This window comes from Tasmannia lanceolata, unplaced genomic scaffold (assembly GCF_043159265.1).
Source record: "Tasmannia lanceolata isolate RefF3 unplaced genomic scaffold, GAP_Taslan_0.1 ptg000004l, whole genome shotgun sequence".
Classification (NCBI taxonomy): Eukaryota; Viridiplantae; Streptophyta; class Magnoliopsida; order Canellales; family Winteraceae; genus Tasmannia; species Tasmannia lanceolata.
The window spans coordinates 4,080,276-4,106,600 of NW_027518681.1; the positions used below are offsets into that span (position 1 = coordinate 4,080,276).

The window sequence follows — 26,325 nt, forward strand, 5'->3', positions numbered from 1 at the left end:
CCCAATTTACGAATGCATTCATTCTTCATGTGGAGGTTAAAATTTATAACGTAGCCACACACTTAATTTGTGGGTAGAAAGCAATTCCCTTAACGGCATTGGTGCCTCAACAAAAATGCAAATTCTATTATGGGTGATTGTCTTCTTCCCATGAAAGATACATGCCACTGGAAAGCATAATGTTATGCAGTGACCAAAGGGCTTCCTTTCACTGTTGGACTACTCTAGTGCCATATTGACTAGAGGACAGTGTTCAAATTGTCCAGCAGTAGGCCACATAGACCATGGCTTTTTCTGAAAAATTATCCCCAAAAAAAAGGTTATATATTTTTTTTCCTTTGCTCTATTCCCCCCCCCCCTCTTAACGGTTTCTATGAGAATGGTTCATTGCTCGAGGATAAATTCCCCTCCTTTAACGTTTTTCTTTGCCCTTAAAACTTAAGGAATAGCGTTAAAGTGGGGGATTTTATCCATCAGAGGGTGGAAATTATCATTCCACAAACAATAAGCTACTAGTTGGAGAGCTTTTATATGGTTACTGCACGTATTCAAGGTGCCACCCTTGATATTTGATCCAGCGGGTTCGATTGGGTTCAGGTTGGCCCATGGCAAACAAACAAACAAACAGATATTGGATTCACATTCAGACCGGGTTGGATTCGAGTCACAATAAAATTAGGGAGACAGGTCATGTTTGGGCTGGTTTGGGTTGCCCAAGTCTCAACTCTTATCCAACCCTGAATTAAATCAAGTTTGCTTTTCCCAACCCGAAAGCCAACCCAACCCAAGCTGAAATCGGGCTAAACCAGTTGGGTTCGGGTTGGGCCCGGGCCAAGTTGCACCCCTAGATAAAACAGAGGAATTATGTATTGGAAACACACTGATCAACCTAACTAGTATCCCCCAACCATAGAAGATTTTTGGCCTTTGGCAATTCAAGAGCGGGCCCACTTCATTTTTATCATACCTCAGTAACATATAAGCCTGCCTAGTGTATCTACCAAAACACCGGTGGCTTGCTGTTGTGAAGAAGAAGAAATTTTTTTAAACATATTTATTTTCGCATTTCGTTTAAATTTTTAATTCAAAATGTGGGACCCAAAATGGGGCCGCGCTGCAATTAATGCAATTAATTGCCATTTTTTTATAGTTAAGCTGGGATTGAACTTGATCCCTACGTCCTCTAAGTGACGTCGTGGTACTATTTTTCTTATTAATTATGCCTATATTGAGTAGGGAAATGTTATCAGCACTATTGTATTTTGTTGATCGCACTCCACACTTTATTAAAAGTACGGTATGGCCCACACCATAGGATAGTCCAAACCGTCCATTAGATGGGCTACAGCCTAAATAGGTTGTGCCCGAAAAATGATTACCTAGGCTGTGGCCCATCTAGTGGAAAGTTTGGATCATCCTATAGTGCGGGCCATACCGTACTTTTAATAAAGTGAAGAGTGCGATCATCAAAATACTTAGTGCTGATAACATTTCCCGAGTATTGACTAAAGGCTACTAATATTGGCACCACCTTTATTTTGATAATTGCACCAACTCCTTTTGTCTTTTACCATTAAAAAAATCTGTTAAATATAAAACACAAGCTAAGTTTGTGCAACTATTAAAACATGGTAGTGCCAGTATCATCTGCCTTGACTAAAATACCCCATTCAAGACATAAACGACAAGCTGAGCTTGTGCTAGTATTAAAACATGGTAGTGCCAATATCATTTTTATCTTGACTAAAATACCCCTAACAATTTACCTAACTTCCATTCCAGGTTAAAGGGCTGTTATGGTAACGGTGAGCTGTAACTCCACGCCCGTTCATAAAACTTAAACCCCTCTCTCTCCACGCCTCTAAAAAAGACCCAAATCTCGCCCCCCATTTTGTTAGATTTCATAAGAGTGTCTGTGTAACTGCTAAAAACACTATCTCCCTCTACCCATTTTCGCCGCTAAATTTGGCATCACAACCATCAAAAGCGCTCATCTGGTCTACAAAAATGGTGGATTTTTCTCTTTAGTTTTATAAGTCTAGATGTTGAAAAATGGAGGACTCTGATTATTCTGTCTCTCTCTCAAGCCTTCTTTGTAAAGAAAATGAAACTTGTTTGGATGAAGAAGAAGAAGAAGAAGAATATAAGACTGATATGTTTATTTCTGAGATGGAAGATGAGTATATAGAAATGTTGGTTTTGAAAGAGACTAGTTTTGAAATAAAAAGTTATGGGTCTTCTGAAGATTTGAGTAATGATGATAACTGGTTGAAATGTGCTCGTTTGGATGCTGTTCGATGGATTCTCAAAGTGGGTTTTTATTCTTTTCTGATTTTTTGTGTTTTTAATGTTTGTTTGTTGTATGTTAGATTGATATTTTCTCTGTTTTGAATCAGATGAGGGCGTTTTTTGGGTTTGGTTACCAAACTGCTTATCTGTCTGTTACCTATTTTGATCGGTTCCTTTCACAACGATCCATTGATGTAAGTGAATGATTTTATTCTTACAAATGGGAAAATAGTTTTTTTATTTTTATTTTGATTGGTTTTTTGTTATTTATGTTTGCAGAATGGGAGATATTGGGGGATTAGATTGCTATCTATTGCTTGTTTATCATTAGCAGCAAAGATGGAGGAATGTATAGTTCCATTACTGTCAGATTTTCGTGTTGAAGAATATGATTTTGAAAACAAGGTGATTCAGAGAATGGAGCTTATGGTGCTGAATGTATTGGAATGGAGGATGAAATCTATAACCCCATTTCTCTATTTAAATTATTTCATTTCGAAGTTTAGCGATGAGTCTAGGCCGAAGAACTTACTGTCAAGTGCTGTAGAAATCATATTGGCCACTACAGAAGGTAAATTAGAATAAATTAGCATTGCTTTATATGAGATTTTTCATGATTTTATGGGGATGTTTTAGTCAGTATCTTCATCTGTTAGGACAAATTAACATTGTTTTGATATTTTTCTTGATTCGATGGTGATGTTTTAATCAGTATCTTTGTATGTTGTTTTCTCAATACAGTGATGAACTTAATGGATCATCGTCCGTCTGTAATAGCTGCGGCTGCAGTTCTGGTGGCGTCTGATCGGAGATTAACAAAGAAATCTGTGGACTTTAAGATGGGCAGAATCTCATCTTGTGGATCTTTAGAAAATGTGAGTCATTTTCCCCCTAGTTTGTATTTGGACAAAGACATAAAAAATAAAAAATAAAAATTGATCACAATTCAATCTGTTCTCTGTTTATTTTTCTCTCAGGATCATGTGTTCTCTTGCTATAATCTGATGAGGGAGTTAGAGAATGGAAAATTAAAAATACCCAAGATTTCGATTCACCAAGATTTATCTTCAACTCATTCAAGCTCTGTTGATGTTCTTGATGGTACCTCTTTGCCCTCTTTAGGCAGTAAGAGGAGAAGGATAGCATTGAAGGATTGCAATGTTGACTGTTGTGTATCCGGCGAGAAGTGAATTCATTAAATAAAACCCATAACAGATCTTAAGCTCTTTGCTGGAGATCATTTGATTTTCCAATTGGATTATTGGTCTAATGAGTGTTACCTAGCACTCAGAGGATATGATTTGTTGTTGATTGAGGGTTCCATTTTCCAAAATCCAGAAAAGTATTTGGGTTTGAGATTTTGAGGGTACAGTTGCAAATTGGTTTGTGTGTTGAAGGGACACAACCAAGAAAGAGAAAAGGGAAAAAAAGAAAGAGAAAGCTAGAAACTTTAGCCTACAGTGAGAAGCTGACTGGAGTCCAAAAGCTACAAGGTGGAGGTGAGCCCAATAGGCCATTGGAGACTGTTTGTTAATAATTATTCAAGTAATCCTTTTGGTTCATAGTCCATGTCATTCATGAAAACTTACCCAATTATTCATTTCATTGTATTTCTTTCTGATATCTGTAGAGTTTGGTAGGGAAAACTAGGTGTGGGTTGGGTCCTTTCTGCATTATTAATATTCCTCTTGCAAGATCCCCACCTTTGAATGGGGGTGGCATGGGATGCTTCCTATGTCTTTCAAAAGGCTGAAAGCAGTGTGGGGGTGTTGGTTTGATTTGATGCACTCGTGTTGCATTCTGGCCATCAAAAAAGTATGTAAAGGGGAATGGGGTTGGATTTGTTTTAATGTTGAGAATGTTTATTTTTTTTGGGGGGGGGGAGGGGGTGCTTTTACTGTTATGTTACTGTGTAGGGATAAAAAAGCCAAACATTTTTTGTGGAATCAGAGGAAATTGTTTATGAATATGATGAGGTGAATCTTTATCTAAGTTGTATTGCACAAAGGAATTTGGCTAATGGGGTCGTCTTTTGTTGGAGCTCACATCCAGAAATGTGAATGTTTTAATCCTCTTCCATTCACTCGGATCTTTTGTGAAACTTTTGTAGTTACAGAAAACATAGAAGCGAATCGAATTTTTGTGTTAATAACAGTAAAAATACCTCATTGCAGCCTCAATGTATCATCATTTGATAAATCAATGGTTTTGGTTCGCTGCACACTTAACATATATGTAGAATCATCATTTGGTTGGAGAACTCACCAAAGTGTAACAGGAGAAAGCAGGAAAAGGAATTTGGCTAATGGGTTATCTTTTATTGAAGCTCACATTCAGAAATTTGAGAGTTTTAATCCTCTTCCATTTGGTCCATCTTTTGTGAAACTTCTGTGTTATAGAACACCGAAGTGGATGCAAATGCGTGTTTGAACTGTAGGAAGACTGCATTGCAAAGCTCAATTAGTTTAATCATTACCCTTTAATAAACCAATGTATTTACTTCTCTACAAAAGTAAGAATTCTATCCGTCAGATAGTGACTCTTATGTTGACATAGAAGACTGTATTTCAATTCTTAATTAATCAAAGCTCTATAAACTAATCCTTCTACTTCTCCGTGAACTTATAATTACTCCTATCCAGATCTTGGTGAGTTTGGTTAGTCTTTAAAACCACCATTAGGCTTTTGATTGTTTATCAGAATCAGTATCCTAAAACCATTGACTAGTTGGGCAATGAGGGAAATCAGTCTACCATACAACATCCTTTGTGGGTCATAAATGTAAACACCAAATGTCACAATCCTAACCTAATCATCAGAAATGCAAACATATAAACGGTTTTATGTCTCGTTCAAGTGTTCATTATCACCTGTAATCATCTGTGGTCTGCCTTACAGGGCTCTACCGAAACTAAGATTAAAATTAGAAAGCTTTATTGACAGCAACATTAGACACAGTGATTCTTCAACTTTTTGATAAAAAAATACAAGCTCCTTAGATTTTGATTTCTTCTGCCTTTTGATTGGAAAATCTCATATATTCAGTGGAGGCAACATAATTGCCGATTGGAACAATGGGATTTCCTGCAAGTAAAGTGTTCTTATTTCCCCCAGCTGAACTTGGTAAAATGCTAGATGAAAGATGCCTCTGGTTACAAACAAATAATGTGTCATTTGGGCTTGAGCCTCATTTCTATTCTACAATGTTTCTTTACTTTTCTTCTCCCTACTGTGTTGGGCTGTTGCCCCTGTTGTATCTTTTTCCATCTTTGCTTAATAAATCTCTGCTTAGTCAACATAAAAAATGCTGCATCTTTTCCCACCTTTGCTTAATAAATCTCTGCTTAGTCAACCTAAAAAATGTTAAATATTTTCCCACCTTTGCTTAATAAATCTCTGCTTAGTCAACATAGAAAAGAGCTTGATTCTGTATTCAAAACAACTGAGAAATGCTTTGCAGTTTGGAAACGATCCAATGTGAAACACCCGTAGCAAAACCCTATCACCCACCATATAGGACTCTTCAGACAGTGACCAGATTTATCCACAGTGAACTCTGGCTATGGGTACCTTGCACCCAATAATATCCCTTGAATCAATTCAAAGTTCAAAGCTAGCACAACCCAATTCAGTACCTTCATCTGTCATTCATCTGCAATCTTTTTATTTCGTGTTGTTGTATCAGCTGAAAAAGGTGGTATTACTTGAGCAAAATAGGATTCCATTTGAATAATCTGACACCAGTATGGATGAAATTTGTGGCTTCAAGGTTGCCTGACTTGATGTTTGACTTGGTCAAAAACGATTTTACAAACTATCATACATCATCTGTCTGTCTTCATCATAAAAAAGGTAAAAGTATTATGTTTGGGATACTTTCTTTTCTTCTCTCTATCAGTGACCCTAATTAGCCTGAGTTCCAGGCTGTTCATTTGGTAGGGCCTCATCTCAATATAAACCCAATTGGAAGATCCATGGAATTTGACAAGCTTTTTTTTTTTCCTTTTTTTTCTTTCAATAAAATGTCCTTTTTGTGGTATGCAAAGAGTCCTATGATCAGATGGTTAGGATCATCTGATCGATGTAATCTTCGCATTGTGGCTCATCAATGTTGGGGCCCACAAAGTGTATGGTCAAGATTAGAGTCCACGTTGGAAGGAGAGATTTTCTCACTAAGGATCTGTTTGACCCTCTTTGGATTGCAAGAAAACATTTCTGATATAAAATTTAGGGCATTGATATCCCCGCCCTCCCCCCCCCCCCACCCCCCCCCTTTAACAGTTTTCATTAACTTTTATGAAGGGGTGGAAAAGCAACAGTTAACTCCAAAAGCATAAAAGTTAACGATTTCTGTTAAAGGGTATTTTTTTTTTTTTTTGGGGGGGGGGGGGGGGGGGGGGAGATATCACTCCCCAAATTTTATCTTGGAGAATTTTTTTTCTTTCCATGATTTGGAGGGAAATGATATAGCTATGGTTAATTTTGAGGGATATCATCATAAATTGGGGGTCCCTATAAATAAAAGTTGTTGGTTCAAATTATCCTTTTTTGTCAGGAAAAAAAAGTAGGAAAGTTTAGAAATATTTTTCCTTTCCAAAGTTTTCCAGAAAATTTCTGCAATCCAAACATGGCCTCAGGGTGTGAGACCAAGTTGCACTTTGGTTGAAATTTGTATAATCGAGTTATAGGTATCTTTTTTTGCCGTTCTGATAGATTGTTCACTACTCTAGATTTTTCCCATAATAACTAAGTAATCTAAGCTCACCACCCAAATAAAGAAAAAGGGAAATACTCATATTTACTTAAAACATACCATAGAGACCACAATCCTCATAGCATTCCTAAAAATAACTTGTGGGAAAAATGATTTGACAAGGGCAATTCCTATCCTATTGCTTACAAAGTTACAAGTACACATCCTTTTCCATCTTTATAACTTTGATGCATTATCTTCTCATTTTTTATGCAATTTTCTAAGACGGTAAAGAGTAAAGAGAGGGGGTGACCTTATGAAAAACTAACTATATACGGCCCAGGTATGGTGGCAACCCAAGAGGGAGGGTGAATTGGGTTTTAGAAAATTTTGTCCTTTCAAAAACTTAACTAACAAATTCAACCAAAAGAACAACTTTAGCATTTCAAACAAGATAAAAATCTAAGTGCACAAATAAATATAGAGAGTAGAGAAAGAACAGAGTGCACCGGAGGTTTTATACTGGTTCGGTCCAAACCTGGACCCACATCCACTCCACCAAGAATCTTGATAGCTTTTATTGAAATCAATCTTCTTAAATTTGGTGAAGATCCCACTGTCACAAAATTGTGTGTCCACCACTTGCCCACAACAATGGCTCTACGTCTCTGAACACTCACCCACGGAGATGGCTCCGCGTCTTCAAACACTTGCCAATTGTAAAGTAAAAGAAAGAAAAAAATAGTGCCTTCAAAGGCAATTAAACAAATTATTTTCACAAGAAAGGATATACAAATTGAGCCTAAAGTCCAATCCCTCAGAAATTCTTCCAAGAGGGGCACAAGGGTGTTTCTCACTCAATATTAAGTTCAAACAAGGCTTAAGATTGTTTGTTAATGGTTTAGAGGGCTTAGAGTCCTTTCTATAGAGCAAATAGACCAAACTAGCTGTTTCAGAGGGTTACCGGGCAAAACGAACGAATGCCCGGATGCCTTATATAGGTCCTCACCTAAAAATCACAAGACAGAATCTCATGCTCCATCTCTTTTCCTTTCAATATTTTGCATGATGCCTTATATAGGTCCTCACCTAAGGCATAAAACTCAATTTCAGAAACTGTCATATCTCTCTCTCTCTCTCTCTCTCTCTCTCTCTCTGCGCGTGTCTAATAAAGAGGCTTGGGATGGACCTCACCATTATTATGAAAATCAAGATACAAAGCAATCTCCACCTCGTCTTGTTTCTCAAACACGCTGTTGATGATTTATTATTGGCATATCAATTGAATCAACCTAGTTCTGACTCCACCTTTTTCGATCACACATGACCAATGCACATGTTTCCGATGATCTCCGGCTCTTCATGATATTGGCATTGGAGTTTTTAGGGTCTCTATTCTAAAATGAAAACTGGTATGGTGGAAAAGGCCTAAAGATTCTTTTTTTCTCAAACATAATATTGATGGATCTTCTAAGGGTAATCAATCTAGGTGATATGGGATCTAATATGCAGGCAGAATGTGAGCTTTATTGGATGGGCTTAGATATTGCAAGGACACGAACATTACCAAAGTTTCGATTGAATCTAACAGTTAAGCCTTGATCTTATTCAAGCTAAAGGAAGTTGTGTATATAATATAACCATGTATGTTCTAATATAAGCCCAATAAGATAATGGACCGGTGTAGTGGGCCTATTTGGGCTAGAGCCCACTAACCTATTAAAACCCTAGTGTATCTAATATATATAGGGGCTGGAGGCAACAAACTTGGTATTCCAAATTAGATACCTTGGGTGTAATGCTTCAAGCAAACTCTTGCTTGACCTAATTACTCTAACAATCTTGAAGCATTAATCACGATTTTAGGGTTCCTTCTTGGCATCGTTCTTAACTCCCAAAAAGAAGAAGCCGTCTTCAACTTCTACGCTTTGGATCCCCATCACCGGCTTCAACTATAAAGAGATTTGGGCGTGAATTTCACACAAGTGAAATCGTTTCTTTATTTCTCCTCTCTTGTCCAAGAATCCTCTGCTTGTGGCCTGCTCTTGATTGTGGCTTTGCATATCTTTCAACGCTTGTTGAATCCTCTTTGGGAGAACAACCAGTTGGTAGAGCGCACCTTTGGCCTTATTTTGGAGCTCGACTTTGACTTGGTTCTTGGATTCGGCTTGGATTCTTGGAGCTAGACTTGGAGTTGGTTCTCGCGGTTCAGGTCTTGGATTCGGTTCACGTGGTTCGTTGCGGTTCTCGCGGTTCGGGTCTTGGATTCGGTTCACGCGGTTCGTTACAGCTCTCACGATTCGCTAATCAGGTGCACTCTTTCCAAGTTTTACTTTTCTCTAAATTATACCATGGATAAGAATGCTATTTCCTTTGAGATGATCAAACTACTTTAATTCTTGGAAGCGAAAGACTCAATTCGGTCTAAAATATCTGAATTATTTTTACACCGTTTTAAGTATCTTTGCTTATACGCTTGAAGAAGTTGATGAATCTCAATGGCATTCTTTTAAAACATTGGAGATGGTTAGACAGCGACATTCTGCTCTTAACCGGTATCAAATCCCAAGAAATTTCCTAAGAAATCCAAGTCACTTAAAAGTGACAATCCCAAGTTGGAGGCCAAAAAGACTATCTTTCAGAAAAAGAAGAGCAAGTGCCACAACTGTGGAAAATTGGGTCACTTTGCGGCAAATTGTAGGCTACCTAAAAAGTCTAAATCTGATACACCACAGAATGAAGCTCATATGATGGTGGGCAAGGCTGAGCCTCATGGTTTTGTTGCTATGTTGGGCAACGGTAAGGCCAGTACTTCTTCATATTAGTGGTTAGATACAGGAGCCACATGTCATATTTGCAACTCCCAAAAACTTTTAGTTGATGTTGTTGCAGCGAAAGAGACAGTTACAGTGGCTAGTGGAGCGGAGGCAGAGGTAACTCACTGGTACTGCGAACTTGGTCATTTCTTCAGGAAAAATATTAACTTTAAAAATGTTAAAGTAGTTCCTGCTATTCAAAAGACTTTAATTTATTTTAGTCTTTTAGACAATGCTAGCATGTGTTCATCTTTTTGGGGTGGTAGAGTAACTTTAACTGTTAACTCTTATTATTTTGACTGTTCTTTCTTTATCAATGGTATATATAGATTGAGTTTAGCAAACCAGACTATTAGTTCGGCTAGTTCACCACTTGTTGATCCTAAGTTGTTACACAACCGATTGGGACATGTAAACTATCAGATAATGGTCCAACTTACTAAAACTTATAATCTACCATTAGATATGTCAATTTAGTTTGACAGGTGTGCGGTTTGTGCTCAAACTAAGATCACTAGAAAACCTTTTTGTCAGGTTTTTAGGAGCACACAACTTCTTGAGTTGATACATTATGACCTGTGTGACTTTAAAAGTTTCACTACTAGAGGTGGTCGGAAGTATTTGATCACATTTATAGACGATATGTCAAGATATTGTCATATTTCTTTGTTAAAATCAAAAGATGAAGCTTTTGATAAGTTTAAAAGTTTTCAAGAATCGAGTTGAATTGCAACTGAACTTGAAAATTAAGAGCTTTAGGAGTGATAGAGGAGGAGACTACAAATCACATCATGAATAGAGTGCCAAACTCCAAATGCTCCTCCACTCCGTATGAGTTATGGCATATGCATCCTTGTAGAAATGACACTCTTAAGATTTGGGGCTGTATTGCTTATGTAAGGATACCAGCCCTAGGAGACCTAAAGTGGGAACTAGAACAAACACTTGTGTTTATTTAGGAGGTGTAAAAGATAGTGCTGTTGCTCGGTTTTTTGATCTATCAACCAATATGGTTATAGAATTTCGAGATGTAGTTTTCTTTGAGAATAAATTTCTCAGAGATCAGGGTTTGACCATACCAGGCGATACAGAGATGGTTACAGAATTGCCGGTTGAGTCTGAGCTAGTTACTTCTGACACTTGTCTCAATCTGATTTCTAATTCAGTTCCTGTAAGAGTTTCTACAAGAGATAGAGTACCCAAATATTTTGGTGAGGACTTTGTGACCTACCATTTAGAGAATGATCCATCATCCTATAAGGAAGCGATGAGCTCTAGGGACTCTTTGTTGTGGGCAGATGCCATTGATGATGAAATGAGCTCTCTGTTGAAAAATCTAACTTCACAGCTAGTCGATTTGCCAAAAGGGGCTAAGACTGTGGGCTGTAGGTGGATATTGAAGAAGAAACTTAATCCTGACGGATCCATAGCTCGATATAAAGCACGTTTAGTAGCTAAGGGCTATACGCAAGTGAGTGGGATCGACTACCTTGATGTCTTCTCACCGGTCTGTCATTTGGCCACGATAAGAATTCTTCTTGCCTTGGCATCTATTGAGCATTTTATTGTGCATCAAATGGATGTAAAGACATCTTTTCTCAATGGAGAACTGTCAGAGAAAATCTACATGAACCAACCTGAAGGGTTTGTCATTGAAGGTTTCGAGAACAAAGTTTGTAAGTTACACAAATCTTTGTATGGTCTTAAACAAGCACCTAAATTGTGGCATCAAAAATTTGACAAGGTAGTAAAGAGCTTGGGGTTTCTAATCAATTACTCGGATAAATGTCTTTACTATCGTTTTGTGTCGAATAAGGTCATGATTATTTGCTTGTATATAGATATTTATTATTGTTTCCAATCTCTCTGTGTGGTGAGTAATGTGAAACTAATCATGGGTAAAGACTTCGACATGAAAGACTTGGGTGTTGTTGACACCATTCTTGGTATGAAAGTAAGTTTTCACAGGCAAGAGATTTTCCTTAGCCAAGCCCATTATATGAAAAACTACTTTCCTTTTGAGGATGCAGTGAGTGCCAACCGATTGAGACACCATTTTGATTATACCAAGAAGCTGATCTCTTAAGAAGAGACAGTGTGAGTCAGTTAGATTATTCTAAACTGATTGGTAGTCTCATGTATGTTTTGTGTTGCACTAGGCTAGACATAGCCTTTACATGTGGCATACTGAGTCGTTTCACTAGTAATCCTGGCCATGAGCACTGGGATGCCCTTACGAGGCTGATGAGATACCTTAAGGGTACTCAAGATTATGCTCTTTGTTATGGTGGCCATCCTATCCTATAAGGATATTCTGATGAATCATGGGGATCAGAATTATGGGACAACAAATCTACTGCTGTTGTGTGGAAGTCAAATTTGAACTTTATGCTCTAACTTCAGTTGCAAATGAAGTAAAAGAGATAAAGAATCTAATTATGGTTATGGATATTCCACTGACCCGGTTGATGATTAGTTCCTTCAGTGTGTTCTATGATAATCAAGCAACAACTATGGTTGTGAAGAACTCACTCTTTAATGGTAAGAGGAGATATCTTAGGCTGAAAAATGACATGTTGAATTATCTTAAGAACACGGGATTATCACTTTGATTGATACGAAATCGAAGGATGATAGGTCGAAGCTCTCACAAAAGGGATTGACCAAAGATCGAATATTCAAAATTGTGGGGGAGATGGGGTTGAAGTCTGTATAGACAGGACTTAACCTACATCCATGTTATTTTGAATCTTCGAATCTCCCTTTTGGCCAAGATAGGCATTTGATATGTTTCGATGATATTTACAGTTGTTGTGTGTTATTCCACATTTGATGACATGTCCTTTTTGGGAAAGGTTGTACATTCCAAACTTGATGATACAGCTTAACTCAAATATGGATAAGATGACTGTAGCATTCCATAAAGAAACATGAAATGATTCTTTGCAAAAGAAACTATTTGGTCTTGTTCTTTAATGAAACTTGACAATCAGGAATGGTTATTTGCAAAAGAAGCTGTTTAGGTTTTGTTCTTTATTGAAACTTGACAATGATGCTTATGGTGAGAGTGATACTGATACTTTTTCAGCCATTTTGAATTGTACTAAGTTCTTCTTCTGGTAGAACTAGATACTTTCGTGAATTATGAAATTGTACTAAGTTCTTCTTCAGGTAGAACTAGATACTTTAGTGTTTTACACAAATGATTGAATTCATTTTCATGAAATTCATATTTGGTAATTCACAGGGATTGGCGAAAAATGAGGAGCTTGTCTTGATTTGGACTTTGATGAAGATGACTTACTTGATGAGTAAATCTTCTAAAGTCATAAAGACTATGCTTGCATTTCAGTATGCATAGAGTTTACTTTTTTGTGGAACTTTATTTTGGATCTCAATGAGAATCATACCCCATGAATGAATTCATCTAAGATCAGTGGGGTTCACTTATATGTGAAACTACCTTTTGGTTGAGTTTAACTTGTTGTATATCTAAAACTCTTGGTTTGTCATAAAAGGATTCATGTTTTCAGTTGGATTACAGATCTTTTATGATATAGACCATAAGGTGATGTGGATGATTCAATATTTTGTTTTGAACATTACACTATCTATCTATTAGATTTGTGCTATATGTAGAACATAGGAGGAGATTGTTGGGTATATAATATAACCCATGTATGTTCTAATATAAGCCCAATAAGATAATGGACTGGTGTAGTGGGCCTATTTGGGCTAGAGCCCACTAACCTATTAAAACCCTAGTGTATCTAATATATATAGGGGCTGGAGGCAACAAACTTGGTATTCCAAATTAGATACCTTGGGTGTAATGCTTCAAGCAAACTCTTGCTTGACCTAATTACTCTAACAAAGGATCTCGTTCATGGTTCATTAAAGATATTGAAAATCTAATCCCATGCATAGAGTTAACCTTTTTCTCATCAATACAATACAGAGAGGGGACCAAAGTTGTGGATTCCCTAGCTAATGTTGCATGTATTAGTAGAATCGATAATTAGTAGGAACTGGAGGAGAATCAAGATGTGATATTCTTGGCTTAAGTCAGTTTTAGAGTTAAGTCTATGAGTTTAATTCTCTATTGACTTTTTTATGCAAGGTTCATGTCCTCCTCATCTACTATTTTTCTTCATCATTAATAAAATTGTAGGCACCTGCCAGGGTTCTTAGATAATTCTGGGTTCTAATAATAATAATAATTTATCAGTTGATGTCGAATTTCTCTATCTCGACTAAGATTTGAACTAGGGGTGCAAGTTTGGCCCTGTCAGCCCTGACCCGCCCTGAGGCCGAACAGGGTCAGGGCTGGATTTTCTAACCCTGAGGGCGGGTCAGGGTTTATTTTTTTAGACGCTGACTCAGGTCGGGCGGGTTTTGGGTTAATGCCTCGGGTACCCTGACCCAGCCCAACCCTGAGTTTTCTATTATAGAATTGAACCATCAGTGCATGTTTCTTTTGCTAATGTTTTCTATTATCTTGGATTGATGTTTCTTTAGATTATTATTATTAATTGTCTCTGTTGCCCGTCATGTTGTTGAATTCATATTGTCTTATTTTGTTCCCTCTCTCTGTTTATTGATCATTTTATTCAATATGATAAGTGGTTGCTTTTTTTTTTGGCACTCTTAACAAGTATTTGCACAAGGGTCAATTAGGGCCGGCCCGGCCCGGCCCTACCCAATCAGGGCAGGCCAGAGCCAGCACAATACCCTGTAGGGCGGGTAATGGGTTGAGGTTTTCCAGCCCTGACTCAGGGTCAGGGCGGGTCAGGGCCGAGATAATGGGATCCAGGGTTGGGCTAGGGTTTTGAAAAACCAAACCCAACCCGACCCTGTTGCAGCCCTAATTTGAACTACGTGAGATTTCGAGAACTTGTAGGATGTATATTAAAAAAATTTCTTACTTGGCAAAAGTAGAACAAAAAATAAATGATGCGAAAGCTAAGCCCAAGAACTCAGCTTAATCCCCTTTTGAATTGTAGAAAAATATTTCTCACAGAAGTTTTTACTTCGTTTTTTTTTCCGGTGGAAAGTAGGATCCGAAGAACAATCCGAATCCGATCCGACCGATAAGGATTTTGAGTGGACGTGACTGTGACATAGGTGGATCCGTTAACACCCCTACTCGTTTTAGGGATATCATTATAAATTGAAGGTCTCCCTAGATAAAACTTGAGCTGTAGTAGTTCAAAGTTACTTTTTTATATCCGTAACACGTAATTAAAGAATAGAAAAACAAGAAATTCTAGAAAAGTTATTTCTTGTCCAAAAATTAAAAATAAAATAAAAAATCAAGCAATCCAAATAGGCCAAAGTGCCCTTATTTGAGGGACGAAGGCTTTGGATTTGAATCACTTCAATCGTTTAATTGTAGACCATCGATCTGACGGCTACCATATCATCATCTCCATTTCTTGGGCCCACCCACCAAACTCAAGGCAAATGTTTTTCGCCCCCCGTACGAAATGCGCCCCCCTGGTATTCTGAATTGTCGGCAGACTAACGCTTTTTGACGTCAAATCACGTTACCAGGTGGCGTATTATCCTACAAGGGGGCGAAAAGATCATCTCCCCAAACTCAAACTACTGTCATTTTCGTAATTTAGGGATTTTATAAAGGGGATTCTCGTCATGATACCAATAATCTGATAATCTCAGTTAGCGCCATGGTGCTCTTTTGAAATCTAACCTCTTTCAAAACTCGAAAAAGAAAACCCTAGAAATCCAAAAACAGACAAAAGAAAAACCCCATGATGGAGAAAAACCTCCGTTCATCTCTCCAAATCTCTGCAGAAGAATTCCTCCTCTCTGCAACAAAAATCGACCCCAAATCTGGTAAATCCACACTCAAAACCCTAATTTTTAACATCACTCCCTCCTCAAATCTCTCTACATCTCTCCCTTCAGCTCTCCACATTTCCATCTCTAAATCTATTGATTCTTTCAAGCAACCGAATCTTAGTAATGACACCTCAAAATCTCCTAATTCGCCCCCAACAAAAAGGTTAAGAAAATCGTCCAGAAACAGAAAAAAAATCGAAGATTCGAAAGATGGAGAAGGTTCAAACCCTAAAATCCACGACTCAAAAAGGCAAGTTTTGTTAAAAAATCTCCAGATTTACACTTTTATTATGCATCTTTGCATCTCTCACCCTAAAAAACCCTTTTCTCCTATAAATCTTTTGCCTTCTGTTCAAGCTTTGCACGATACACTTATTCTCTATGAATCAGATCAGATTCTACAGTCTGATATTGCAGGATTGTGTGAGGAGTGGTGGAAAGATCAATTGCCTGAGAGAGAAACCCTAATTTCTCAGTCTCTTCCGTTTTTGCTCTCGAAATCGCTGACATTACGGAAAAAGGTTGATGTTCATAGGGTTTATGCTCTCCGTGAGGCGTTATGTTTGTTTGATTTTAATGATGATAGTATTGAGGATCTGAAGCTTTTGCTTGTGCGTTGTGTGATCACGCCTTTGTATTTGAAGACTGAGGAAGGAAGGAAGTTCTTAGCGTTTTTGTTTGGATTGAATCTTCAGCTTGTGAAGGAAGCCTTAGCGATGATTCGGTCTCAGATTCCATTTGGGAGGAAGGGAATGTTGGAGGCGTATGCGGACGTTCTTTTTCGGGCGTGGAAGGTTGCTGAGGGGTCGTTGCGTGATGAAATTGAGAAGGAGTTTTTGCAGAGTTTGATTGAGGGTGCAATCCATGGGAGCTCGAGCTCGCTTGCTGCTTCGATAAGGAGGGTTTTAGGAGGATTTATCAATCAACGGACGACTAATGGTGTTGAAAAGCTTCTATTTCGCCTTGCTGAGCCTGTACTATTCCGGTCGTTGCAGGTATTTTTTTCTCCTTGTTTTTTTCGTTTTCTTTGTGAGCAAGTAAATTGTTAAAAAGAACCTATATAGGGAGAAACACTGCGTGAAAAGTGCTATTCAGCAGGTCCAAACTCATTCGTATAATTTCCCTTCTCCGTCAAAACAACCTTGTACTCACAGTCGAACATCTGGAAATTGTTGCTGCAAGCCACGCTAGTATTCCAATGTGGCATCCTATAGAATCTCTACCTCTTTTTTATTCTCTCGCTCCCTGGTTGTATTTCCTTTTCTTGTAGTCTCTATCGTTTGTTCTCATTGTCTTTGCCTTTGTCCTTTGTCCTTTGACCGTCTTGGTCTCCTTTGACCGGCGGGGAATCCTAGCTAGGAATAAGCAATAAAGATAGCAGACCGCCCTTCCCTCTTCTGCACACGCCATTTTTGGTAAAAGAAAATAAATTCCTACCTGTAAATACAAGTAGGACGATAGAACAATGTCGATACAGGGGTGCGGATGGGGTGTTAAAAAATAGCCCATAAGGTAGAGGTCTCCCTCCACAAACAGCTTGAAATCAAGATCAAAGATGGAGATTCCAGAAATCTGGTTGTACATGAAAAAAATGAAACACATTGCCAGAGGCGTGAGCTCAAAAATGAATAAAGAAACCAATGTTTGTGCTCAAGAATAAAAAACAATCCTTGTAGAAGAGGTCTCCATCCATTTCCTTACAAAAAATAACAGTACTACTTGGTTATTAGCATAGTTGTCAACCCGTGACTCGACTTGTGACTCGATTTCCTACTTGGTTATTACTTATTAGTAGTAGAGTTGAACACAAATGTTAAAAAAAAAACCCTGCAGTTCTACTTGGCTATTGGTAGTGTTGAATGCAAATAGAAATATTTGCCTTTTAGAGCCTCAGATACCATGATGCTTAGGGATGCAAAAGAGAGAGTGAACTATTGTGAAAGCATATAAGTAGTCAATGAGACTCCTTTGCCTTATGTTTAACATAACTTACTACTTTCATTCCATTAAGCACATAATCAATCTGATTTGGGAAGACCAATTGCAATTGATATGCTCAGGGGGATTTCATCCACAAAACCACAAAACACGTGATCAATCATCTCACAGATTCTCCTTGTTCTCATGTGTTTCTTTGTAGGTTCATTCTCCTTGTTATCTTAATAGAATAATTGTGGAGGCACGGTTGTACTCTATCCTTCCATTCGAAGTTCTTTTCTACTTTATAGTTTCATCCTCCTTGTTGTTTTCACTTTATAGCATACATATTCTTCTTTTAGCAAGACGTCTGTTTAATAGCCATGAGGGGTGCTGTATGGGTGTTTTCTCTGGAATATGATTATGATCTTTTAGATTAAACTTTGAAGTATTCTCTCAGCAAAATTCTTTTTCCAGCTTTTTTTTGTCATAGTTAAGGCTAATTTTTTCGTTTAACCACTAATTGTTGACTTTAAATTGGCCATCAGAGCTATAGTTCCATATAAGCTTGAAGCTTGCTTACTTACATTTATCTAAATTGTATGCTGTTACCTATTGGGATATGTAACTCACTATGCATCAATTTACTTAGACAACTTCCTTTCAATTTTTATATTGGTGTCAGGTTGCAAACTCAAATGTTCGTCAGAATGCGTTGCATTTACTTCTAGATATGTTCCCTCTTGAAGACCCAGATGCTACAAAAGATATTAAAGATGCATTGCTTAATAGACAATTCTTTTTATTGGAGAGGTTGCTTGCAGACGAGTGCCCCGATGTGAGGGTCGTTGCTGTGGAGGGTTCTTGCCGTATTCTTCGTCTATTTTGGGAAGTGATTCCTTCTTCAACAATTACCAAGATATTAACAAAAGTTGTTGATGATATGTCACACGATTTGTGCAATGTGGTCAGGCTCTCAACATTGAATGGCATTATATATTTGCTTGACAATCCACAAACTCATGAAATACTGAAAGTGCTTCTTCCAAGATTGCAACACATGCTCCTGGATACTGTACTTTCAGTACGAGTGGCTGTTACCGATCTCCTTCTAGCTATACGAGATATTCGATCTTTCCAGTTTAATAAGGTATAGGTACTTTATGAAGTATGTATTTATTAGCTGTTGCTGATTTGTGAGGCCTGATACCTGTTTTTGAAAGATTTCTTGACACAAACTAGTCCAGTTTTGATTTCTACTATTTTTTTGTTTCGAATAACTTTTGTTCCTTACAGAGCTTGATCAATTTATCTTTCAGGTTGTTGGGTTAGATGCTTTATTATCTTCCCTTGCAAGTGATCACCCACTTGTTGCACAGAAAATCACTAGGCTGCTGATACCATCATACTTCCCTTCAAAAGTCACTCTGAAAGAGGCATGTAGTCGTTGTGTTGCACTTATAAGAAGGTCTCCTATTGCCGGGGCAAGGTTTTGTGAATTTGCTATATCAGAAGGGTCATCTTTGAACTCTCACGTGGAACTTGTCAGAGTCTTTATTGGTTTAGCCCTGTCACCTAGTGGTTTAAATCCTGATCAGATTGATGGTTTTATCATCGCTGCTGTCAACCTCTGCCAAAGTATGTTGAGTGAAATATCTTGCAAGGAAACCCTTAATGAGTTGTTTTCTGGTGAAAAACTGAAATGCATGTTTACTGCCGCATCAACTGTGCGTGCCCGAACTTCAATTTTAAGCGTTGCCTCCATCATTTCACAAGATAATGTCTCTGAGCTTCTTGAACAATGTATGGGTCTAATCTTGAAATGTGGTGGTTTATCTGAAAATGTGGAAGGACAAGAAGAAGTAAGGGCCGCTCACAAGTTAATGATGTCTTATGGTAGGTTTGATGACTTATTTGAAGCCTTAACAAATCTTTTGCAAATGGCTTCTTCTAGGCTCCATATCAAATTTGGTTCTGAAATGCCCAAGCAGGACGTGCTACGTAGAAAGAAGAAAAAGGTTAAGTTGCCCGTGAAAACCTCGAAGAAGTTGAATCATGTTGGAAAAAGATTGTTAAATTCCGGCATGGCCAATGCAGAGGATGATTATGTTCTCGCTGCGGCAGCAGCGTGGCAGATAAAAGACTTGCTTAAATATGAAGACACTCGGAATGCAGTGTTAAATTCTCCAGTATTAGAACTGGCTTTCTACTCGTTGAAGGCCATTTCTTGGGTAACTATCCAACAGTGCTGGCATTGGGAATCCTTGGATACATCACCAGTTTTGGCATACACAGCACTTTCTTTGCACACGTGTCTTGAAAATATTGACATAACTGACCTGAGTGATGAAAAGAGTAATGATCTTCACTCCACAGGGCCGTCGTTGGGGGTAAGTTATATTACTGATTTGAAATTTATTTTCATTCATGCTTGGCGTTTATATTGTTCGATCTGTTGGAAACTGAAATCTACCCATAGTGCTATCTGACCCTTTTCTGTATATTTTCTTGTAATATAGACAGTTCTACAACTTCTGCCCTTCTTATAGGAAGCGGGGTATGACAGTCATTCTTGATTCATCAGGGATATGATAGTCATTCTTCACTCATTACGGACAACTTAGCTATTGTGCTGTCCTAATATTTGTTATATATCGAGAAGTATGAACTTGCAATTTTGTACTCCATGTTTCTCTTAATATTTCTTTTGATCCTCACAATATTATTCTTCTCTTTAGGCCATCTTACCATCTTGAAGTCCTTAGATTCACACCAAGGGCTACTGGATTTCCTATAACTAAGTGAAGCTCTTCCTAAAGAGCTTCTATACCAATCACTAGGAGTAATTTCCCCAGTGTTAATAAGTACATAAACAAAGTGACAAAGATAGAATACGCACTTAGATTCGCTAATTACTATAAGCTGTCCCTCTATCCCCTTTCATTTTCGGTTTTTCCTTTCTTGTGCTTCATTCTCCATCTTTTTTATTCTCTGTCTTGATTGTGAACAACTCCTTTTCCCCTCTCGCTATCTTGCTTTCTTTCCTCTCTCGGAGATATTTCGTAGACATCCAACACATCATTCCTAGATACGGAATACCTTCACTTTCATTTTCAACAACCTACCCATATTTTCCTACCCCTTTGAACCATTTCAATAGTCCATACCAAAGTTACCGGAAACGCTCCCGGAAGGTGGGAAGCGCATTTCCCCAATTTAGTCTTCTCTTCTTTTTCTTATTCTTTTTTTCATTTTCCTTGCAATTGGTGCATTTCTTTTTCTTTTTCTTTTTCCTAAACATCGCACTTATTGTTTGCTTGTCTGATTCTTGCTTAAAACAGCTGGCCGTATTTTTTTTTTTCTCTTGTTTGATTCTATATGGTCTCTTATTTGCCTAAAAGTCAAACCATCCTAATGACTAATTTGGTCAGCAATGACTATTAAATTTGTAAGGAATGATGCTTCTTTGATATGCTATTATGGCTTGTATTTGTTGTGCTAGTTGTATTTGTAAGTATTCTCTACAAATTACCCCCAGTTTAATGGAACTTTGGGGTCAACATGTATAACGGGGATATCTTGTCCCTTTTTGTATATTTTATATGATATATTAATAAATTTCGTTACCTTTAAAAAATATATATCTTCATTCATTGTCTATATGGAAAAACTGGAAAGCTTAAACTCCCTGAACAAACAAGAATCAATCTTATCAGCTTTGTTGTTCTTGAAGTTCATGCTGTTAATTCCTGGGAATATTTTAATTTCTTGCATCTATTCAATTCATTATTCTTACTGTGTAAGAACTAAGAATCTTTTAAGTTCTAGTCTTCCCACTGTAATCCTACTAAGATCTAACAGTTCAGGGTTTTAATGTACGTTCATCACTGGGATTGGGTAGAGATTGAAGTACTGGAAAGGTTTGCATCAAACGAGGGCAGGGTCACTCTATCATTTGTCCAAGTTGGAAGACAAAATTGTCTGGCCTGCCTTCAAACAAGGGCAAGGCTGCACCCGTATATGTGGAATTCAGCGGTTTGTCCTCGCTTACTTTGTTTATAGTTTTACTGATTTGTCAGGAAACTCCTTTGTAATCACTCCATTGCGATTGAAACAAGGGGTAGGTATACCATGCTACATATTGATGCTGTGGTGGTTGTTTCTTCAAATTGCAAGTCTTATGGAAGAGATACCATAATATCTGGATACTTTGAAGGCCCAACTTATCATGTCCGACAGAATATGATACTTTGAAGGCCCAACTATAATGTTCAAAGAGATGTCACTCTCTTCGAATTAGCTATCATGGATTTTTCTTGTTAGGGTGATACATACCGTGTTTATCAGTCGATATGTTGAGAAAAGGAAGAGCCTTTCAAATAACCTCTGTTGTAAAGATGATTACTGCTTCTTTTCTTGTTCATACCTTGGTTTGAGTTCTCTATCGACATTGACAATGAGAAGCTTTGAGTAACTGAAGTCTTGTTAGGTTTTGCTTCTGTGAAGTTTAGGAGTTGGATTGGAAAAATGGCACTGGAAAATGTGCTGGCATTAATTAGTTATGAATATTGTATAGGCAGTGTCGGGCCCATAATCTTGAGGCTTAGCCGACTTGGTTGAAATGGATGTACTCTTTTCTCCTTTCTCCTGGCTTTTTCCTTCTGGGCCTTCTTTCCTTTGAGGTTTGGGTTTGGATGATCCTTTCTTGAGCTCCCTGCCTGTTGTTCCATTTTATTCCCTCTCTTTTATTAATTCATTAATTGCCTTGCCACTTTGATACTAGAGCTAATTCATGCGCAGCTTATTCTTTGTTGCTTTTGCATATAGATTATGTTCTGTATAAAGAATTAGTTTGTTGCTAATTTCCCTTATTTTTTACATTCCTCACGCCAATCCTGATTATTGTTGTCCTTTCAGCAAACGGCATTGGATCATTCTTTGAATTATCTACTCAATTGTACAAAGAAGCTCCTTTGTGCCAGTGATCCTGGGAAATCCGGTCATTCAACTTCCGAGCTTAAGCAAGGAGAAATTAAAATGGCTGCACGGCGGAGATCCAGGCGAAGAGAAGGCCTAGAAGACATCCCCAACACCACTGACGGAGGTACATTTTGAACTGATAAACTACTCAATCTAAAGGAATAAATGAAATTGCTACCTATTAATGAGAATTACCTTTGATTTTCCAATACTTTTGAAATGCCTCTAAGTTTCAAAAGAAAAAGGCATTTGTTCCCTTATTTATGCCAGAACAAGTTTCAAAAGGATATGCCATACAATTCATAAGCTTTAAACATTGGTGATACTACTTCGTACCCATATTTCTGCCAATACACGAGCAAACTAATTCTATTCTTGAATGTATGTAGGGACTGAAATAAAACCCGATATCCCTGAATTAAAGAGGATATCAAATATAGTGAAAATGGTCACGACGGTTCTCAAGTTCGTTGTTGATGCCACCAGCGTGGGACTTGTTCACGACAATCAAGCGAGGGCCTTACAGTTCACATCAGCATTCATGCATTATATCATCTCAGCCCTTGAAAAAAAAGAAGACTACAATTCATTGTCCAATGAAGGAGATTTCAAAGAAACTTTTATGTGTTTGAAGAGCTCCATCAGTTACGCAGCCAAGTTACTCAATCTAGTCCTCACGGATTTGAGTGACTCTTTGCCGCCGCCAGCAGAAATCTCATATCTTGCCAACGACATTCTCAATCTAGTCGCTTCTATTGAATCACATCTGGGTTCAAGACATGCCGGATATCTTGTTGCAGTTCTGAAACCATGGCTTCCCGATCTTATACTGGCATTGGGCTCTAGCCACGTTTGGATCAAGGCAACACAAGAAAGTGGCTCTCCGAGCTTGCCTTATAATAGTAAGCTCGATATTCCAGCATGGCTTGTGGTTTTGAGTATGACGGAGGTCTGTGAACTGAGTGAACTCAGACATGACGAGCAGACTGAGAACGACCTTGTGACAGAGGTGTTGTCTGTGTTCAAGAAGCTTATGGAAATGGTGGTTCTCTATCTTAAGAAAGGGAAACCAATAATACTTGATGCCTTTGGTTTCATTCTTTTGAGTGGTGCAACATTTGGGATGGAACGTGAGGACTTCGGATTGGTTCTAGCACTAGTGCATTTTGTGTGTGAGAAGTTGATGGGGTGCGACTATGAGCATTGTGAAGAACTTGAGATGATTCTTTCTTCTTTGCAAGAGATCTACCTTCAAGTGGAACAAAGCACTAAAGATCCAGAGATCAGCGAGGATGGTAGGCAGAAGCTAGAGTGTGTCAAGAGATTGCTTGAATCTGTTGGAATGGTTGATATGTGAAGATGATGGGTTCCCATGAAGAGATTTGGAAAGTAACTGAATGTGGAGATTTTGGGATGCAAGAAATTGGTCAGGAAAACTATATGAAGTTGAAAAGATGGTGGTGGGAGGGCACAAATTTTATAAATTTTGCAAGCTGAGAAATCTCCATTTGCTTCACTGCATTAAGTCTTGTATAATTGGCTGGCTGTAATGCATACCAACTAGGGGTGCAACTCAGGTCGGATTGGGTCGGGTTGAGGCCAACCCGACCCGATTTCCATATTGATCGTGTTTAGACCATCTAAATATGTTGGCCCCACTTATACTTTGCCAGTATTTTTCCTCAAAAAATATGCACTGATGTTATATAATTCATCAATTTAAGACACTAATGGATCCAATATAGAGTAAAAAATTAGGTGCATAAATGTAGATTGACCAAAATCTTTTTATAGAAAGTCGGAAATTCAGTGCATAAATGTAGAAAGTTAGAAAATGGTCGGGTTGCCCGATACCCCAACCCGACCCTACCTGATTCAGTCGGGTTATAAAATCCCAATCCCAACCCGCAACCCAACCTAACCTGAAAAAATTCAACCCAACCTGCCAAAAATTCAGTTTGAACCCGAGCCGAGTTGTACCCTAATACCCACGCCGCGAAGAGCATTTCTAGTAATTATTTAGTATATATTATATCCATCTAAAATTATAAAAACATTGTAATTTAATCAAGAAATCTATAAAATATACTAACCATGTTTCTTTCTCATCGTCATTCGTTCAATTCACTTGATAACCTTTTCGTTTTGATCAGGTGATGTCCAATTGTCCATCTTACAGCCATGTAGAGCATGGGTGGGGCCCACCATTTTACATCACATGGTTCTTTTTTCACAGCAGGGCCTATCATTTTACATCACATGTTTCGATAGGGTAGACCCACCATCTCAAACTAAATCCATGCATAGGGTGTGACCCATCATTTTACACCAAGTTTTGATAGGGTGGGTCCCACCAAGTCCACTCAAACTTATTTATCAGTTGGGGCTTACCATTTTGCCTCATCCCCACCCAAGCCCATTCATAGGGTGGGCCACTAATTTACATCTCATGTTTTGATGGAATGGGGCACATAATTTTACACCCACCCTACTACTCTTTTACACTAGGGGGCTGTCCCAAGTAAAAAAGGGTGAATATATCACTTCCAGAAATGCAAGTGTTCTGTATTTTCATAAAAAAAAATTTGGAAACAATCTTTCGAGTCCAAGGGGTCGTTTGGGTGCCAGGAAAATTTTATTAGCAATTTTTTCCATGGAGGTGGAATTTTTTAGAATTTTGTTAACTCATTTTTCATAGATTTTTTTTAAAAAATTGATTTTTTTTGCTATTTCCTAAGAAAATTATAAACCTTTTGGACCTTGGAATTTTTCCTGAGATCGAGATGGCCGGGCTGGAAAACAGAGAAGAAAAAAAGTGATTTTGTTACCCTTTTTTCCCTTGTTTTCTAGCCTACACTGAGGAGCCGTTTGGATATGCGGATTTTAGTATCCTGGATTTCTTGAAAATTGTAGCTAAGAGACAAGAGAAGAAGCTGATCAACCGTCGTTTTTTACTCATTTTTGACTTCTCGCCCTTCTTTCCGTCAGCAAGAGAGTAGTAGATCCTCCCATATTTCCAGGTTTTAGAAATCTCAGGATACATGAGAGATTTTTAAAACCTGAATTTCTCACTTCAAATCCAAGAAACTCTGTCAGGACAACATCATGGACCCTCTTCTACACTATTTTCAAACTAAAAACCTGGATTCTAAAATCCACGTATCCAAACGGCCCCTTATCTTCTCGCTCTTGCCCTATCAAATCCCTCTCCTTTAAGACGTCTTTAACCCAATGATAATTTGAACTCTTCATCTTTTTAACCTGTGATGATCCATAAAATCAATGGTCCATATAACCAAACATGTGTATTACATATATGATGTGCCAAAAAATTTCTGCAATCCAAACGGGCAGAGATTATTTACATTAATCTTCTTTAGCTATAAATATTATTCTTATCTAAAAAAGTACTAAAGTAATGGTCTTATACTCAATGATTCCCCATGTGAGAGAATGCAAGACATAATCGGGCTAATATTGATTATGGGTCAGTTAACCATCTAGATTGAATAAGAGATTAGATGCAAAATTACCAAAAATACCCATTATTTGGTTAATGGATATGGATGATTACTGTAGGCTAACCATATCTAGTTAAGGTGGTTAATTGATTAAGTTATGTCTGATTTGACAAGATCATCGATAGCTTTAACGGTTAGAGCTCTTTGATGAGTAGAACTCTAATAGGGCTTCTCTGTTTACAAGGAATCGGTCCCTACTACTCTCTATTCATGTATAATCCAAAAGGAGATCTAGCCCCATTAGAAA

The 26,325-nt window shown here is 37.9% G+C and overlaps 2 protein-coding genes across 2 annotated transcripts; both read left to right on the plus strand.

Moving 5' to 3' along the window:
• Positions 1-1,831: 1,831 nt before the first annotated feature.
• On the plus strand, positions 1,832-4,150 carry CYCD5;1 (cyclin d5;1). The gene is made up of 5 exons (XM_077377335.1): positions 1,832-2,310; positions 2,397-2,483; positions 2,569-2,860; positions 3,031-3,164; positions 3,267-4,150. The coding sequence occupies exons 1-5, from the start codon at positions 2,053-2,055 to the stop codon at positions 3,477-3,479; spliced, it is 984 nt and encodes a 327-aa protein (XP_077233450.1). The 5' UTR covers positions 1,832-2,052; the 3' UTR covers positions 3,480-4,150.
• Positions 4,151-15,477: 11,327 nt separating this feature from the next.
• Positions 15,478-24,267, plus strand: HEB1 (ARM repeat superfamily protein). The gene is made up of 5 exons (XM_077377689.1): positions 15,478-16,655; positions 18,263-18,727; positions 18,897-19,967; positions 22,495-22,681; positions 22,947-24,267. The coding sequence occupies exons 1-5, from the start codon at positions 15,570-15,572 to the stop codon at positions 23,912-23,914; spliced, it is 3,777 nt and encodes a 1,258-aa protein (XP_077233804.1). The 5' UTR covers positions 15,478-15,569; the 3' UTR covers positions 23,915-24,267.
• The last annotated feature ends 2,058 nt before the right edge of the window (positions 24,268-26,325 follow it).

Coding starts and splice junctions, on each gene's coding strand:
- HEB1 (XM_077377689.1), top strand. CDS start 15,570: ATGATGGAGAAAAACCTCCGTTCATCTCTCCAAATCTCTGCAGAAGAA. Junction 19,968..22,494: donor CCACAGGGCCGTCGTTGGGG/GTAAGTTATATT, acceptor TTGTCCTTTCAG/CAAACGGCATTGGATCATTC. Junction 22,682..22,946: donor CCCCAACACCACTGACGGAG/GTACATTTTGAA, acceptor GAATGTATGTAG/GGACTGAAATAAAACCCGAT.